Source organism: Rhodamnia argentea, chromosome 2, assembly GCF_020921035.1.
Source record: "Rhodamnia argentea isolate NSW1041297 chromosome 2, ASM2092103v1, whole genome shotgun sequence".
In the NCBI taxonomy this organism is placed as follows: Eukaryota; Viridiplantae; Streptophyta; class Magnoliopsida; order Myrtales; family Myrtaceae; genus Rhodamnia; species Rhodamnia argentea.
Genome location: NC_063151.1, coordinates 642106 through 659825, shown reverse-complemented (window position 1 = coordinate 659825; position 17720 = coordinate 642106). Strand labels below are relative to the sequence as shown.

Genomic DNA, 17720 nt, shown 5'->3' with positions numbered 1-17720 from the left:
CAACACGGGCTAGCCACCACACACGTGCCACCGGGTAAGTCACCCCGCGACGCCTCCGGGATTTGAACACTCGACCTTTTGCGAGAGGAAGAGTGCGCAAGCCAGCTGCGCCACCCAGGTGGGTGGTAAGTGTTTTAAGTATATTAAGCTCTAGAGATTTCCATGTTCTTTATAAACTACTTTTGTCCACGTAAAAATAGTAAAGGAGTTCTACTAAATGCATTTAAGTGACTTAACATAAACTCACTCATCTGTATCCATCAAAATTACAAAAGAACTTAATGTACTTAATGTGCATGGGAACTCACTCATAAACTCTTGCCAAAGGTACGCATTTTTTCATAATGAACTTAATGTGCTTGGATTTACCATTGTACTACTACATCTACCTGAGTTTTTTTCAGGGTAAAGGAACTTTGCAATTTTGGCAGAATTGTCTTCTTTCAGGTTTTCCCTCTTAGACTACGTTACGTATACATATTATTTAAAACAGATATAAGTGTTCCCTTGGGAAAATTATAAAACAAAAAGTCATAAACCTATTATACTTATGCCAATTCAGTCTTAAACATTTTAATTATGCTAATTTAGTGCTAAACATATCATGATTTGCCAATGTTGTTCGTATGACCAATTATGTTCGGAAATCACTAAATGCAAGCGTCTTATGTTACATGAACTGGCATGAACAATTTTACTATTTTTACATATATTTTTTCTATTTTTTTCCTTGCTTTGTGCGTTTTTTACAACTCTAGGCGGCGAGGTCTAGGTGAGGCCGGTGGGCCCTTGCTTGTTGTCCGCCAAGGGCGTCGCAACCCTTGCTAGTCATGAGTGAGGGCCTCTGTGCCCTCGCGAAGATCCAAGCGAGGGTTGCGTCTCTATTGGATTTGGGAGAGGGGTAGAGGTCCTCAGCCAAACCTAACTTGTGGCTGGCGAGGGTTGGCTAGCAACCTCGCTGACCCACCGTTGGGAAAAGAAGAGAAAAATGAAAGAAAATTATTAAAATTATCCATGTAGGCGCCGGTCATGCCACATCGGATGCATGCCATCCATGTTAGCAATTACGGATAAAAGTTGATCGGATGGACCACATTGACAAATCTTCAAAAAGTATATGACTCAATCAACACAAATACTTTAGGATTTTTTTTTTTTTTTTGTGTATGGTAATTTTCCCTTTTTTCCTTGCCATCAATAGCGTGGCTTTCTTTTAGCGTGTAACTTGCGACAATTTTACGTACCCACACAGCCACATTATTCATCGACGCATAGAACTCTGCAATGACACGCGCGCTTTGCTTTCCCTTTCGTCAAGAATCTCAAGTACAAAAGTCCAATTGCTCTAAGTTACGTAGGAATCGTACTTCCGAAACACGTGGGATGTGCTTTACCCGTCGCACTCGGGGAGTAATCAACGATCATCCGAGGAGTCGCGACTTCTTATGCTCAATTGGAACATAACCTGTAGCTTTATAAGTCGCATGCTCTCGTCTCGTCCTCCAAAAATTAGCAACACACAACCAAACGATCCATCTACTGAAAACTCCAAATGGAGTCTCTGCTTCAAGACCTGAACTCCACCCACTTGTATGGAACGATCCTAGCCATCCTCATTCTATCGATCCACGTATGGTTCAAATCGACCTCATCTCGCAAGCTCAAAACACCACCCGAAGTTGCCGGTGCATGGCCCGTCGTAGGGCACTTGCCCATACTAGCGAAATCCCAACATCCTCACAGGACCTTCGGGTCCATGGCCGACGAGTACGGACCGATCTTCACCGTCCGGGTCGGGTTGTTCCCGGTCGTGGTGGTCAGCAGCTCCGAGATAGCCAAGGAATGCTGCACCAAGCACGACCTTGCCCTCGCGTCTCGTCCACTGCTGTTGGCCACTGAAGTCATGGGCTACAACCACGCCTTTTTCGGGTTTTCTCCTTACGGTCAGTATTGGCGCGAAGTGAGGAAAATCGCCACCACCGAACTGCTCTCTAACCGGAGGATCGAGTCGTTGGTCAACCCCATCGTGGCCTCGATGACGGATATTGCCATTAGAGAGTTGCACAAGCTTTGGACTGAGAAGAAGAATGATTCAGGTACTTTACTGTATGAAACGATTCAACTACTGGTGTGGAGAAAAAAACCAAGCCAAGCATTTTCCGTTAACATAGAAGTGTGTTCTTGTTGGAATATATAAATATTAAACCACGCTTTCTTTTATCAGCTTAAGCTTTTAGAACATTTAGCTGTGGTCCCATCAACTCTTTCATGGTATAACAGCTTCAACTTTTAGAATAGTTGGTTGTGGTCTCATAAAATCTCTCAGTTCTCCATTTAAAAACCCTAATCCTATGCCTATCTCTACCACAGGCCACATCTTGATTGACTTGAAGCAGTGGTTTGCAAACTTGTCTGTGAGCATTGTCCTTAAGGTCGTAGCCGGTAAGGGCTACTGCAACGGCATCGCCACCGCGGATGAGGAAGAGGAGCAGCGGTGGCACCATGCCTTGGTGGAATTCTTGCATTTCCTAGGGGTCTTCACGGTGGCGGATGCTCTTCCTTTCTTGAGAAGGTTGGACTTGGGTGGCCATGAGAAGTCCATGAGGAGGATCGCAAAAGAATTGGACACAATCCTAAGTGGCTGGTTAGAGGAGCACAAAAGGAACAGCAAAAGTACGAGTGAGAAGGGCGGTGATCGAGATTTCATGGACGTCATGCTTTCGACCATCAATGGCAAGGAAATGGGAGGTTACGATGCTGATACAGTCGTCAAAGCTACATGCCTGGTACGCCTTGTTTTCCCACTCTTAAAATCACTGCTTTATACGTTTCAGTCCTTGTTTTCCGACGCTGAAAATTTCGTAAGACGAGTATCGGACTTCTACTACTTGTTATTTGTGTCACAACAGTGACTAAGATTGCAAGACGATGTTCAACCCACATCACACCGACCGACCGACCTTCACGCCTTATTCGACATGCACTTTTGTTTTGACAGTATCGTGATCATGCCTATTTAGTCTTCATATCTCAAACCTGCAAATAATATGTATTTCTTGTTTGAAGGCCATCATCTCAGGTGGTACGGATACTGTGATGATCACCCTAACATGGGCGGTCTCTTTGCTGCTAAACAATCTTCCCATTTTGAAGAAGGCTCGAGAAGAACTAGACGCTCAAATTGGTAAACAAAGATACGTGAATGAATCAGACATGGCCAACCTAAGTTACCTACGTGCCATAGTGAAGGAGACCCTGCGATTACACCCGGCCGGCCCGCTCGCCGTGCCACATGAATCAACCGAAGATTGCCTCATCGACGGGCACCACGTCCCTAAAGGGACGAGGTTGATCTTCAACTTGTGGAAGATCCAAACCGATCCAAGAGCATGGCCAGAACCCATGGAGTTTAAGCCCGAGAGGTTCTTCCACAAAGATGTTGACGTGAAGGACCGTAATTTCGAGTACTTGCCATTTGGAGGTGGTAGGAGAATTTGTCCCGGGATGTCCTTTGGCCTTCAATCGGTGCACTCTATGCTCGCTAGGCTCCTGCATGCGTTCGAGGTATCGACTCCGGACAATTCCCCAGTGGATATGCTGGAGAGCTTCGGAATAACGGTCGATAAGGCGACGCCGCTCGAGGTAATGCTCGCGCCGAGATTGCCAAACGAGGTCTACGAATTTGCGTGAGAAACAAGTTAGATGGGTAAGTTACTATTAAAAGTTATGTGGGTAAGTTACCAATAAATGAATTGGCTCTCCATGCCTAGCTTTCGTCCGATCATTGGCAGTTGCACGTCCAGACAATCGGTGACCTGGATCCAGTTTGTCTTTCGTGAATAAATAGGAACAGGGTTGGTGCTTCACTAAAGTCGTTTTATCTGTTGCTCTGATTATCTATTATTTGTTTTCTTTTGCCGATTTGTCTCTCATTTGCAAGAGTAAGAACTGGGAATATCAGATAAATTTCGACCGTTCTTCTTTACGACATTTTCGGTTTCGACACAGCAACTTCCTTCCGAAAAGTAATCCCCAATGAAAAAAAAAGCAAAACTATACGCAGTTCATTATAGGTATATTAATGAAACTATTAAAGGAGGACAAGAGTTTAGTCACACGAATTCATGCATGTGGAAGGCTTCCTGTAAGAACTAAAGCAGAACATTCGAAGTTCCATTATATCTAAACTTTAATATGTGGAGTGGCGAAAATTACCAATGCAGCCCTGAATTTACCGTGCGGAAGTAACAAATGTCATTTTGGTCTTAAACTCTCTAATTTTACCGATGTAGTCTTAAACCTTTGCGCAAATTCTAGTGTAACCTTTTGGCCAATTGCTATCGGAATCCACAAACTGTCTACGTCGGCGTGCCACTTATGATTCCGGCGAGAACCGGACATCTCAACAATTTTTTTGGCGCAATTAATCTGAAGGACCGGCAACCCCGGCCGACGGTAGGTGAGGGCCTACAAGCCCTTACCTAGATTGGGCGAGGTTGCCGGCCCTCGTCCGGACCGAGTTGAGGGCGCCCGCTGCCGAGGTTGTCACCCGACCCACCCCAGCCCGCTGTTGCCTTCGCTTGTTGTCGGCCGGGGTCGCCGACCACCGGCTAAGGCCCGACAACCCTAGTCGACCACCATCGCTTGGCGGCCGCTGCGAGGCCCTCGTTGCTTTTGCCTCTCTCTCTCTCTCTCTCTCTCTCTCTCTCTCTCTCTCTCTCTCTCTCTCTCTCTCTCTCTCTCTCTCTCTCTCCCTTTTGTAATTTTGTTTATTTCTTAATTTAATTTAACTAATATTTATTTAATAACGAAATTTTGACCAAAACAAGGTCATTTTGGACTTAGCTTTCTTGTTTCAATGACGTCGGCGCCACATAGGAGAGAAAAAGTAATAAAAAAATATAATATTATCCTTTTTCGTTAGCTGAATTGGACAGAGTTAACGGAAGGACTCAATTGCACCAATTTGATAAGTTTTAGGACTTAATTGCATTTTGGTGATAAGTTTTAAACTTATAGTGAACATATCCCTTCTTTCTAATACTCGGTCAACAATGACCATCGTTAAAAATCGGGGAAAGAATCTTTGGTCAAAATTCACTTGTGAAAATGCTCTGGACTTCGGCGCCTCCTGCGTCACTGTTAGGAGTGTTCCGATGCTTAAGCTGTTGTGGATCGACTTCTTGCTAAAGTTTTGTTTGCTCTATATGGGTTCCAACGAATTTTCTTCCCATTACTTACTGTGCAATATTGCCTAAAGGCCAAACCTAACCTGCAAGTCCCCACCGTGAGGTCTCTTTCCTGCCACTGAGGAATCACTGTCTTCGGACTGGTTGTTGCTGTGAACCTTGCCGGGACGCCCTTGCCGTCACTGTTTGTCTCACACCGGGGATGACCATCGCCGGTTGTTGTTGCCAGTATCGTTTTGGAAGCAAATTTTCCAAATTAGGTATTTTCTTAAGACAAAATTCAATTCAAATGTCATGTTACCTAAGTTAGATTATTCGATTCTAACGTGATTTGTATAAGTTTTGGGCATTTACCAATTAGAAGAATTCGAGCTGCGAGATGTTAGATCGGATTCTTGATTATTTTCATTGTTGAGCTTAGTGAATATTTGATTATATTCATCTCTATTAAATGTTTTTAATTTAGTGAATTTTCGAATCATGAAATATACGGAAAAAAAAATCGCATCGCATATTTTTTTTTTGGTCGGAAGCATCGCATGTTTAGTTACATAAGAAGTTGCATAATTCATTATTTATTTTATTTCCAAATTCAAATTAGGTATTCTTATAGTTTATATATTTTTATATATAGATTCACTTGCATTGCCACATCATTATTGTTGTCATGTCATTGCCACGTCATTGCCATGTCATTCTTATTGACATGTCACTTAGTGATTGCATGTTTAGGATCATATAAGTTAGAATTCATGTCTATTAGTTTAGTGTATTATTTTTGTCCATCACTGAAATTAGATCAGGGTTACACGTCATTAGTCTACATTTAGATTAGCATAGCATATGGTTCAATTTTTATAAACGAGAAAACCCACCAAAAAATGAAATCGTTAGAATTACATTAGTAATTAGAAATTATATCTTGGTTAGACATGCTTTTTAATTAGCACGTTGCGGATATTTGATAATTAATCTCGATAAGGTTATGCTTTGCTCGCTTGAGGTATTTAAGTCCTGGTCCTATTCTCTGAATTTATTTAAGGCATCTAATTTGTTTATTTTGCATCCGCTTGATCATTCTGACATGTTAGTGGTTTAGGCTTGAAATCAACTAAGATTGCTTGCACAAATATTTTTTATGATAAAGAAAATGTACCGAAAGGGCATTAGATAAATATAGCGTAATCAAGTCCTTGAACTACTAAATCCCTTATCAATACGTGTTGATTGTAACTTGTCTTAAAGTTTACTAATGGAATTCAGCCCGTGTTAAGGTTGTTACGAAGAGAGTGGACAGATACTTGAAAATAAAGCTGAACCACTGCAAATTGTCGTGTGCCTTTTTATAACCGGTCATTATTATTTGTATCTGTTTGATAGCATCACTTGCACATATCACCTTTGATCTGGTTTCAATTACTGTCAAAATATTTCTTACTATCTTCAACAAAAGTTTTTCAAAGTGTTAAAACAACCTATTCCCTCTCACCTCGCTCTCTCTGGGTTGCATTGCCAACCCCAATATATGTTGGGTGGGTTTTCTGATGGATTGGTTGAGGACGACAAGATAAGTAAATTTGGGGGAAAAATTGGCAGATTAATGAAGAGCATGAAAACTTGGATGCAACTTGGAAATGGGATCCCAAAAGTAAGGATGATATGGAAGGTTTTGAAAAGAGTTAATATTACAAAAAATTTCAAACTAGTATACCTATGACAAATTAAACCAAGAATAATTTTCGTTTTTTTTTTTCTATCCAGGATCCATAGGCCACCAGGCTTCACCCGGCGTCCGGCCCGAGAGCCAACCCGTGACTATACCCGGAGGAAGATCGGCCTAGCAACCCACCGCTGGGGCCCCCCACTTAAATCGTGGAACGCGGTCGGGAGATTTGAACCGTCAACCTTTCATGAAATGAAGAAGGCACAAGCTCAACGAACTACGCCATGCGCGGGTGGTTAACCAAGAATAATTTTTCGACCACAAAAAACCTAAATTAATACATTCGTGATAAATTTACTCCAAACTAATTTTTTGACCATTAAAAACTCCAACCTGGTACATTTGTGATAAATTTATCCTCCATTAATTTCCGTTAAATTGGATAAATATCAAGAAAATCCCCAAACTAATGCACTTGTGACGTAAAAATCATAAATCGGTATACCCATCAACCGCCACGTATCACGCTACTCAGTAATTTGATGGTAAAATCTAACAAAAACTAACAAATGGTAAATTTGTTACTAGTGTATCGCTTTGGAGTTTTTTGTGATAAAAAAGTTAGTTAGGGATAAGTTTGTCACATGTGTATCAGTTTGAGATATTTCGTATTAACCCTTTTGAAAATGAGCTCAAAATTGAGAATGATTTACGAAATAGAAAATGAGTATGATTTATGAAATTTTACCTTTTTTTATTTGTTTGGTTACTAATCTTCATGAATTCATTCTAGGAATACCAACCACTATTCCTGCAATAGACAAACTGCTTGGAATACCTGCTTAGAGATTGCGCATGAAGGTATTTGGAGGCATGTGGTGTGAACAAAAAAAAAAAAAAAAAGACGCGATGATCATACCATAAGTCTTAAAACTTGTCACGAACGTGCAATTTAATACTAAAACTCTAAAAAAATACAATCAAATCCAAACATTTGTCAAATTGGTGTAGTCAAATTTTTCTATTAACTCCGTCTAATTAAGTGAACAGAAAATATTGAGTAACTTTTTTAAAAACTAGGCGCCCATGTGGCATTTATATATATATATATATATATATATATGTATATATTATTTTTGAAGAAAAGATTCGGTGATGTGGATCTTCTTCTTTTATGGTCCACTTTGTAGTACAGTGAAATAAAAACAAAAATATAAAAAAAGCCTAAAAGTTAAAAAAGAAGAAGAAGAAGAAGAAACAGGCAGGCCCTCACCTTTGCCTTCACCTGTGGGGTGCCAACATCGTATGTGTGCCTCACCGACGCGGTGGAGGTGATGGAGCCGGAGCTTTCGACGCTGGTGGAGGCAAAGGAGATACCAGAGGCGGAGAACGAATGTGTTGATCGGAATCACCTTGGTATCATAAACTACATTGAACTCGAACTATATTTGATGATCTAATAATTGAAGAACCGGAGCCGGTCATTGCCAATTTCCCACGGAAACTCCTATTTCAGATCCGGGAAGGAGTTGCAGCTCCTTCGCAATCGCCTGATCTCAGACTTCCGGGCGACCTCAGCATCGGTTCTTTTCACCCCTTCGTCTTATCGTCGCTGGACTTGAACCGCTGCTGGTTTGTTATGCCCAGATCTAGCTAGAATTAGTGCTGAGCTTTTTGGCAGAACCCCCTTTCAATTGACTACCTCCCGATTTCTCTCTATCAATCCCATTTCGTCTTCATCCAAATATGGAGAGGACCACTGACCCACGCCGGATCTGGGCAAGAGTCTAGTGAGGGCCAACGGTTCTCCCTGGATTTGGACAAGGGTTTGCGGCCCTTGACGACAATCACCGAAGCCCGACGACCTCTCTGACCCTTTTCGCCGATGGTGGGTCAGTGGTGCTCATCCACAGGTGAGGGCATAGGTTAGGCCGCCAATTTTTTTTTTTTTTTAATGTCTAAGGTTATTTTATCTTTTTATACTGTAAAATGGACCCAATAATAAGAATCTCTACATCAACGACTTCATTTCTTCAAAAATTATATGAAAAAAAATGCCACATTGACATTTAAGTAGCACCGATCTTGAAACGCGACACGCGATATGACATGACATGCTGACACGTCATTTTTCAAAAATAGACAATTCCAACACGTTGGGACACGCTGTATATTAAATGTATATTTTTGCATATACATAAAAAATTATCATTTTATGATTATTTCAATCAAGATAATTTGATTCAAATCTGCAAACAAAAAATAAATAAATAAAAAAGAACCTAGAATGAATTTACATAAAAAAAAAATTAATCCTTTATTTGTTTGTATCATTCATTGTTTCGAATTGACAAATTCTCCATTCTAACAATCCACCATTTGTTGGTGGAGTTGTTTTTAGAATATTAGGTTTCCATAAATTTACATTTTTATCCCTAAAAAATTAAAAATTGACCCATGCGTGTCGGATTTTGCGTGTCGGGATGTCCGACACTCACGTCGCCGGCGTGTCGAAAGAGTTGACCATGTGTCGAAAATCCAACACGATACGGAGCCTCCCGAAGAGTGTTGGTGCTACATAGATTGGCACTACGTATTAATAACAAATAAGCACATCGGTATTTTTCATTAATCAAATTGGACGGATTTGCCATAAAAACTAATTGCACTGATCTAACACATTCGATCACGTAATTGTACTTTTCGAAAGCTTTAAAACTGAACCGCATATGCTGAATTTTAAGACTGCTGATGTGCCTGTCCTAAACATATTCATTTGTGGTGTTATTCACTCTGTCAAGCAATAGCCAAAGTAGAACCAACAGAGAACCCCCAGAAAGAGTGCTTCCTCGATAGTTCTATCATTGATCTTTTACCCTTTGCACGGGAGTTTGATTATATGAAACTTGCGTGCCCAGCTTTATATACGGCGGGCCACTGTTGAGATTCAGATCCGTCAAATGGGAAGGTCGGATTTGAGTTTATATCGGATCAGAAAAAGTTTGATCCAAAATTGACACACTTAGCCCGTTTTGACTCATTTCTATGAAATACAAATTTAGTGACCAATAACTGACCCGACTTACACATGATCCGACTCATATTACACTTTTATATTTAACTTAGTCTAAGAAAAATTATATCCATCTTGAGGGAAGAGTACGGAGTGAACAAGTATAAGATTGAGGAGAGGCGAGAGAGAGTCATAGATATAAGTTAGATTTAAGTAAGTTGTGAATCCAACACCGGTATTATTTTTAATTTAATCATTTTAAATTCTTTTATGAGCTATTTGCTGAATATAATTAACCAGTACAACAATTCAGTCTAATGAAATATAAATTAAAAAAAATGAATCTATGATTAATTTTGAAAAGGTATCTCAAATATCAGTATCATCAGAAAGTAAAATAGCATCTGAGTTCTTTACAATTTGAAAAGGACTCGTCGTTTGTGCTTTCATGTTTGTAGTAAAAATGCCAATGAAGTTGGCCAGTAGGGTAGGGTTAGCCGTGGTGATTAGGGTTTGAAAACGAGTATTTCTTGTTTTTCGTTGGTCGTTCGGGAGTGAAGGGGGATTTGAGAGAGAGAGCAGATTTCTCGTGGAAAGGGAGAGAAATGTTATGGAGAAAAGTCTCGCGAAGACAGATGCAAAGAGAGAGAAGAGGGAAAAGAGTTAGACGGAATATCTCGATGATTTTGAAAATTTGCTGAGAGGAAGATCGATAAGGACACGCGTCAAATTTTCTATGATCTGACTCAAGAATACTATTCAAGACCATCCGTTAGATTCAAGGGGAACATACATACCTTGGGTGTCAAATCACCACCTACCTTGCAATCGAGAAGATAAGAACGAGTCGGCGTAAACTATTGACTCAATCAGGGGGCAGTTGATGCCCAAATGGACTTCCCACTTGGAAGCTTGAACTTCACCAATCTGGTTGGGGTCCTGGTGATTCTTGCTCTGTCGTTCCGGGTGTTATGGAGATCAATATCATCATCAAGCATGCTCAAAACACCACCGGAAGCTGCAGGTGGGTGGCCCGTGATAGGCCACTTGCCGGTTCTAGCGAAATCCATGCTTCCTCACAAGACCTTAGCGTCCATGGCCGACGAGTTCGGACCCATCTTCGCCCTCAGGCTCGGGTCGTTCCCGGCCGTGGTGGTGAGCAGCTCCGAGATAGCCAAAGAATGCTTCACCAAGCACGACGTCGCCCTCTCCTCTCGCTCGCGGCTTCTGTTCTTCGAAATTCTGGGTTATGACTATGCCTTGTTCGCGTTCGCTCCCTACGGTCCGTACTGGCGGGAGGCGAGGAAAATGGCCACCTTGGAGCTGCTCTCTAACCGGAGGATCAGGTCGCTGCTCAACCCGGTACTTGCCTCTGCGACAGATCCCGCCATTAAAGAGTTGCACAGGCTTTGGAGTGAGAAGAAGGATGCTTCAGGTACATCAGTTTGGTGATGATCCATCCGTTTTAATTACAAACAACGTAGTTTAGATTGAAGAAAACAGCGTAAGCCTTATCAATAGAACGTTGTGCCTTGCTCTTTGTCTAACGCAGGCCATATCTCAGTAGACTTGAAGCAATGGTTTGCGAAGCTGACCCTGAATGTGATCCTTAACGTTGTAGCCGGCACGGGCCGCTACAGCAGCACCGCCCCGATGGACGAGGAAGAAGAGAGGCGGTGCCACAACGCGGTGAGGCAGTTCTTCCGTTTGATGGGGATGTTCACAGTGGCGGATGCTCTTCCTTTCTTGCGGTGGCTCGACTTGGGTGGGCATGAGAGAGCCATGAAGAGGACTATGGAAGAATTGGACACGATCCTAAGTAATTGGTTAGAGGAACACAGAAGGAAGAAGGAGGTCGACTTGGACAAGTCTCGGGGTGATCAAGACTTCATGGATGTCATGCTTTCAACTCTTGACGGCACGGAAATCGCAGGTTATGATGCTGATACAATTGCCAAAGCCACATGCTTGGTATGCTTAATTTGTTCAAATTCCCCTTTTCTGTGGATTTATGGTTTCTTTCTAAATGCTGATCACTAGGAAATTGGCTGCTCTCTTCCTTAATCTTAATCATCTTCTTCCCAACCTGTTAAAAAATAGAATTTGAACACAGTATGCCAATTGTCTCTTTCTATCCCAATAGATGTCTCGGCACAGTTGATAATGGTGTCTCTTCCCCAACCAAGGGAATTCAATTATTTGCCTGTTATTTAACAACTTATGAAGGGGAGGACTAATTAGTTGAGTGGGTGCACATCACATCAAAAAAGTGTTCAGTATAAATGCATCAACTAATAGGCCTACATAGTAAGATAAGATAGAGATATCTCAAGCCTTCTAAAATGAAAAGTCATTACATGATTTATAAGTCAAGAGTCTACACAATGACGATTGAGATAGATTTGATTTATATAGTCTATATAGGCCATGCAATATTTTTTTCATTAAACTTGATTTATGTTAGTATTAGTCTGTTAGTGGTGACTGAGGATAGCATTCATGTCTAGGACATAAAAGGTCTTTGCTACATAAAATAAACCTTTTTTTTTTATTTCCCTTTGTGGAAGGCAATGATAGCCGGAGGCAGCGACACAACTATGGCTACCCTAACATGGGCGATCTCTCTGTTGTTGAACAACCTCCACATCCTTCAAAAAGTTCAGGAAGAACTGGACAATCACATCGGCAAGCAAAGACATCCGATCGAATCGGACATCGCGAACTTGGCCTTCCTCCAAGCTATAGTAAAGGAGACCCTCCGCCTGTACCCGGCATCCCCTCTGCTTGGACGCGAACCCACTGAGGACTGCGTTATCGGTGAGTACCATGTGCGCAAAGGCACAAGGATGATATTCAACCTATGGAAAATCCAGACCGATCCCAGACTGTGGCCCGACCCTTTGAAGTTTCGGCCGGAGAGGTTTCTGAGCAGTCATGAGGATCTTGATGCGAAGGACCATAATTTTGAGCTCTTACCATTTGGAGGGGGTAGAAGAATGTGTGCTGGAATGTCGTTCGCGCTCCAGTCGCTGCATTTTATCTTGGCTAGGTTCTTGCATGCGTTCGACATATCTACTCCCGGCGAATCCTCGGTGGACATGTCCGAGGATTTCGGAGCCACCATAAAAAGGGCAAGGCCACTTGAAGTTATGCTCGCGCCAAGATTGCCTCGTGAGCTGTACTAATCTATCTAGAGCGTCAGACGATGAAGATTCCAACGTTAGAAGAAGCTAAATTGTAAGCAGCAGCCGAACGAATATGTATGGGCTTTCCGTATTCGACAAAGAAAAGTCAAACGCATTCACGCTATGAACGACTTTAACATGATTACCAACTAAGCAATGAACTAATTTATGTAAACCTGGACAAACAATCTAGTCAAAGGTGTTGAGAAAGCTCCATGTACTTTGAAGTCAAAATAATTTGTCTAGATGTACAAGTTCACATACAAATGATGTTAACACATTAGGATGCATGTGCTAGCAGAGAGCTTCCTTAGTCTATAAATGAAGAAAGGAATACTGAGTGGGAGTTGGAAAGGCATTTGAATTTTGATAGATAAGAGAGGGATGTGCGATCGTCAAGGTGCCCAGATAGAACAAATAGAGCAATGATCATATATCACTAATTTATTGTCATTGATGACACTACACTAGACAAAAGCGCACAGTGAGATATAAGCCTACACTGAATTTGATTGATTCGGAAACATTAGCACGTAGAATCTTGGGATGAATTATTTATTAGTCTCCGTCGAATTGTCCCAAATCATAGGACAAGGCGAAAGTGACAACCAAGAAATCGATAAATGAATGAACATAAACTGACAAGAATCTTGAAATAAACTATTTATGAGTCTCGGTCGAAATGGCCCAAATTATTTGATAAAACGAAAGACGACAACCAAGAAATTTACAAATGAATGAGATTAGTCATTTGATAAGGACATTTTTTTTTTGTCAGAAATTTTCTTTAGTACTTGTGGAATGCCCAAGATGAGCCCATTAAAAGTCGTGCAGGTGGGCCGAGCTGGACCCCACCCATCCTCTCCCGGCCGACAACCACGTGTGGGCCCACCCGTGGAATTGGGATCAGCGGAGCCGCCCTGCGCTGAATTTTCAAACCGCGAATCGAGAAGAAAAAGATAAAAGGACGTGTGTCTTATTCTTGGACTTGTCTCTTCGAGACAAGCGACAAATGCCCAAACAAACGAATCTGATTCCAACTCTGTCATATCTGGGGAACAGGATACGAAACTTATTTAAGTGTATGTTCGGAGGTACATACATGCATATGTATGCGTACCAAGTAGAAAAACATGCATAAGTATGTAGTGATGATATCAGCAACATATTGATATATCCAATTAGATACGTATCGTATTGTATTAATAGAATATTCGAGATTTTTTTAGTACCCACTAATCTTCTTGGAATGTGGCGGTTTCACATTTCACCGATACTACATAATTATATGAAATACACAGGGTTTATGTTCTTGGAGATCGTTAAAAAAAAAAGGCACAAATATGATAATTCAGACTTAACCTTTAAATTAAAAAGACAAACACGCTTACCACTTGCAAATCATGTTATCCTAAGCCACTAAACGACAACATAATCAAAGTGGATTGGAAAACACATAGCCACGAATTTTCAATGTTTTTCTTTGTCTTTTGCAGTGAGTTTGGAGCGTGTTGAAACCCTCGAGCGCATCGCAACCTTTCTCCTCGGTGCTTCTGCACGTTATACGCAGCAAAAATGGACTCTCTGCTTCAAGACCTATCCTGCCTGACCGGAATAATCCTAGCCATCGTCATCCTATCAATCTTTGGATTGTTCAAATCGACATCATCCAGCAAGCTCAGAACACCACCGGAAGCCGCAGGGGCATGGCCCGTCATAGGCCACTTGCCCATCCTAGCCAAATCTGAGCTTCCCCACAAGACCTTGGCGTCCATGGCCGACCAGTACGGACCCATCTTCACCATCCGGCTCGGTGTGTTCCCAGCCCTGGTGGTGAGCGGTTCCGAGATGGCCAAGGAGTGTTTCACCAAGAACGACATCGCGTTGTCCACTCGGCCACGGCAATTGGCCCAGAAGATCCTGGGCTACTCCTTCGCCATGTTCCCGTTCGCGCCTTACGGCCTGTACTGGCGCGAGGTGAGGAAGATGGTCACCTTGGAGCTGCTCTCGAGCCGGAGGGTCAACTCGCAGCTCAACCCTGTCCAGGCCGCAGAAGCGGACGTGGCCATTCAAGAGCTGCACGAGCTTTGGATTGAGAACAAGGATGATTCAGGTATTCTCCTGATACTAATGGTCATTCACTATGTGGTTTTGGTGGATCTTGACGATATGCATGCCTTTCCTTGGTTGTTTCAATTATTTTTCTTTTTTCCGGTGAACACAGAGAATAATCAAATCTTGAGTTTAACATAACATCTGAGTTCATTCTGATTCATCAGGCCATGTCACAGTCGACTTGAAGCAGTGGTTCGCAAAGTTGACTCTGAACGTGATCCTCAGAATCGTGGCCGGAAAGTGCTACAGTGCAGCGGACGAGGAAGAGGAACAGCGGTGCCAAAAGGCGTTGCGTGAGTTCTTCCGCCTATTGGGGACGTTTATAGCGGCGGACGCTCTTCCTTTCCTCAAGTGGCTGGACCTAGGTGGACATGAGAAGGCCATGAAGAGGACTGCAGAAGAACTAGACAAAATTGTAGGTGGTTGGTTAGAGGAACACAAGAGCAATAGTAAGGATTTGAGAGAGACGAATGGTGGTAGAGATTTCATGGACGTCATGCTTTCGGTCTTTAACGATGACGAAATCGGAGGTTATGATGCTGACACGGTTATAAAAGCTACATGCTTGGTAATTTTTTTCTTCACTTCCCGTTACAGCAGTCTTTTCTTCTTCATAATACTAGTTGCCCACTCATCAATTATTGTCAATAGATTTAGACTCCGTTTTGCGAAGAATGACTAGTGTAAAAAAAAAAAGCAGAAAGCTGCTCAAATCAGAGGGACTGGAGTTAGACTAAAGTTATTTCTTACATAGTATTGTGGGCTTGTTTTGATTTTTAAACTAATGTCAGCGTGCCTTTTGAACATCTTCCAATCACGGGCAGCAGATGTGGGACTAAATTTGGACTCAATTACGTATTACGCTTCTCCTTTTTCGTTATTGGACCAGATTTGGACCAACATTTTTGTTGCCCATGAAGTGAGAAAAGGCCAAAAAAAAGTGGAAGGGCACGTGAAATTAGATTGGTATTGTGGTTAATGTTCTTATCTCACTTCTGACAAGGAAAACATGTTTGTTTTTCTCTAAAGGCGATGATTGCAGGAGGCAGTGATTCCTCTATGGTAACCCTGACATGGGCAATCTCCCTGTTGCTGAACAACCTTCCCCTCCTGAAGAAAGCTCAAGAAGAGCTTGACGCTCAGATCGGCAAGCAGAGGCATGTGAAACAAGCGGACATCGCCAGCCTAACCTACCTCCAAGCCGTAGTGAAGGAGACTCTCCGTTTACACCCGGCGGCCCCACTCTCGGCGCCGCGCCTCTTCACCGAGGGTTGCACTGTCGGCGAGTACCACGTGCCCAAGGGCACGCGGCTGATCTTGAACATCTGGAAAATCCAGACCGACCCTAGGGAATGGCCTGATCCATTGGAGTTTAGGCCCGAGAGGTTCTTGAGCAGCCATAAGGATGTCGATGTGAAGGACTCCAACTTCGCACTCCTGCCATTCGGATGCGGCAGACGAATCTGTCCCGGGATGAACTTCGGGCTCGAGATGGTGCATTTCCTTTTGGCTCGGTTCCTACATGCGTTCGAGATATCGACCGTGGACGATTCGCCGGTGGACATGTCTGAGATATTCGGGCTGACGAACTTGAAGGCGACCCCACTTGAGGTTGTGCTCAGACCGAGATTAACTCAGGAGCTCTATCGATGGAGGTGATGGAGAGTCTATATGCGGAAAGGAAAGCTCTCCGAAATGTACAATTAAAGGACCGCGTTGTGCACTCTCTCCACGTCTGGCTCTTAAAAGACATCACTTGCATGAAGAGGCTTTCGAGTTGGCGATTGCATTGCGATGTCAATTAGTCAAGAGTTAGATACACACACAAGCTCGAGAATGTTAATACTCAGCTAGATTAGCTCCCGAAAAGTGGGTATGGTTTTGGTAGCTTTTGAAAAGGGAAATTAGACAAATGGTCAATGTATTTTGACCAAACGTGTAATGTCCTCTCTATCTATACTTTTAATTTGTTCAATGTAATCCTTATATTTTAGCTCAATGTATAATATCATCCCCGAACTTTTAGTTTGCTCAAAGTGATCCCTCAACTTTTGATAAATGTTCAATCGAATCTTTAAACTATATGAAACTATCAAATGTTATCCTTTTATTAATTTAAGTTCAGTTTCATATAATTGAGGAACTAAATTGAACACGGATCGATAATTTAGGGACCACTGTAAATAAATTAAAAGTCCAGGAACGACACCGCATGTTGGCTTAAAGCTCATGGACTATATGAAATAAATTAAAAGTTCACGAATGACATTGCACGTAAAGCCAAGATTACACCCAAAACCTCATGGAAACGACTTCAACATGATTAACAAGTAAGCAAGGAGCTAATTCATCTAAACCTGGACGACCAATGTAGTTCAAGGTGTTGAGGAAATTTTCTTGATGTATTTTGAAAGTGGTAAGACATGATGTGTAAGCTAATATGTAAATTCGAGCGTGGGGATTTAATATAATCTATATACACAAGTTCATATACATTAATGTTAATACCATGACGTTTGTGCTAGTGAAGGGCTTCCTTAGTTTGTAAATGAAGA

At 42.1% G+C, this 17720-nt stretch overlaps 3 protein-coding genes across 3 annotated transcripts; all 3 read left to right on the top strand.

The window, feature by feature from the left end:
- The first annotated feature begins 1552 nt into the window (after positions 1–1552).
- Positions 1553–3916, top strand: LOC115751658 (cytochrome P450 CYP82D47-like). Its single transcript, XM_030689608.2, has 3 exons — positions 1553–2096; positions 2371–2786; positions 3067–3916. The coding sequence occupies exons 1-3, from the start codon at positions 1553–1555 to the stop codon at positions 3688–3690; spliced, it is 1584 nt and encodes a 527-aa protein (XP_030545468.1). The 3' UTR covers positions 3691–3916.
- A 6802-nt stretch (positions 3917–10718) lies between these two features.
- LOC115751650 (cytochrome P450 CYP82D47-like) lies at positions 10719–13174 on the top strand. Its single transcript, XM_030689601.1, has 3 exons — positions 10719–11300; positions 11418–11836; positions 12433–13174. The coding sequence occupies exons 1-3, from the start codon at positions 10757–10759 to the stop codon at positions 13048–13050; spliced, it is 1581 nt and encodes a 526-aa protein (XP_030545461.1). The 5' UTR covers positions 10719–10756; the 3' UTR covers positions 13051–13174.
- A 1340-nt stretch (positions 13175–14514) lies between these two features.
- Positions 14515–16930, top strand: LOC115751601 (cytochrome P450 CYP82D47-like). Its single transcript, XM_030689537.2, has 3 exons — positions 14515–15163; positions 15330–15733; positions 16195–16930. The coding sequence occupies exons 1-3, from the start codon at positions 14626–14628 to the stop codon at positions 16822–16824; spliced, it is 1572 nt and encodes a 523-aa protein (XP_030545397.1). The 5' UTR covers positions 14515–14625; the 3' UTR covers positions 16825–16930.
- The last annotated feature ends 790 nt before the right edge of the window (positions 16931–17720 follow it).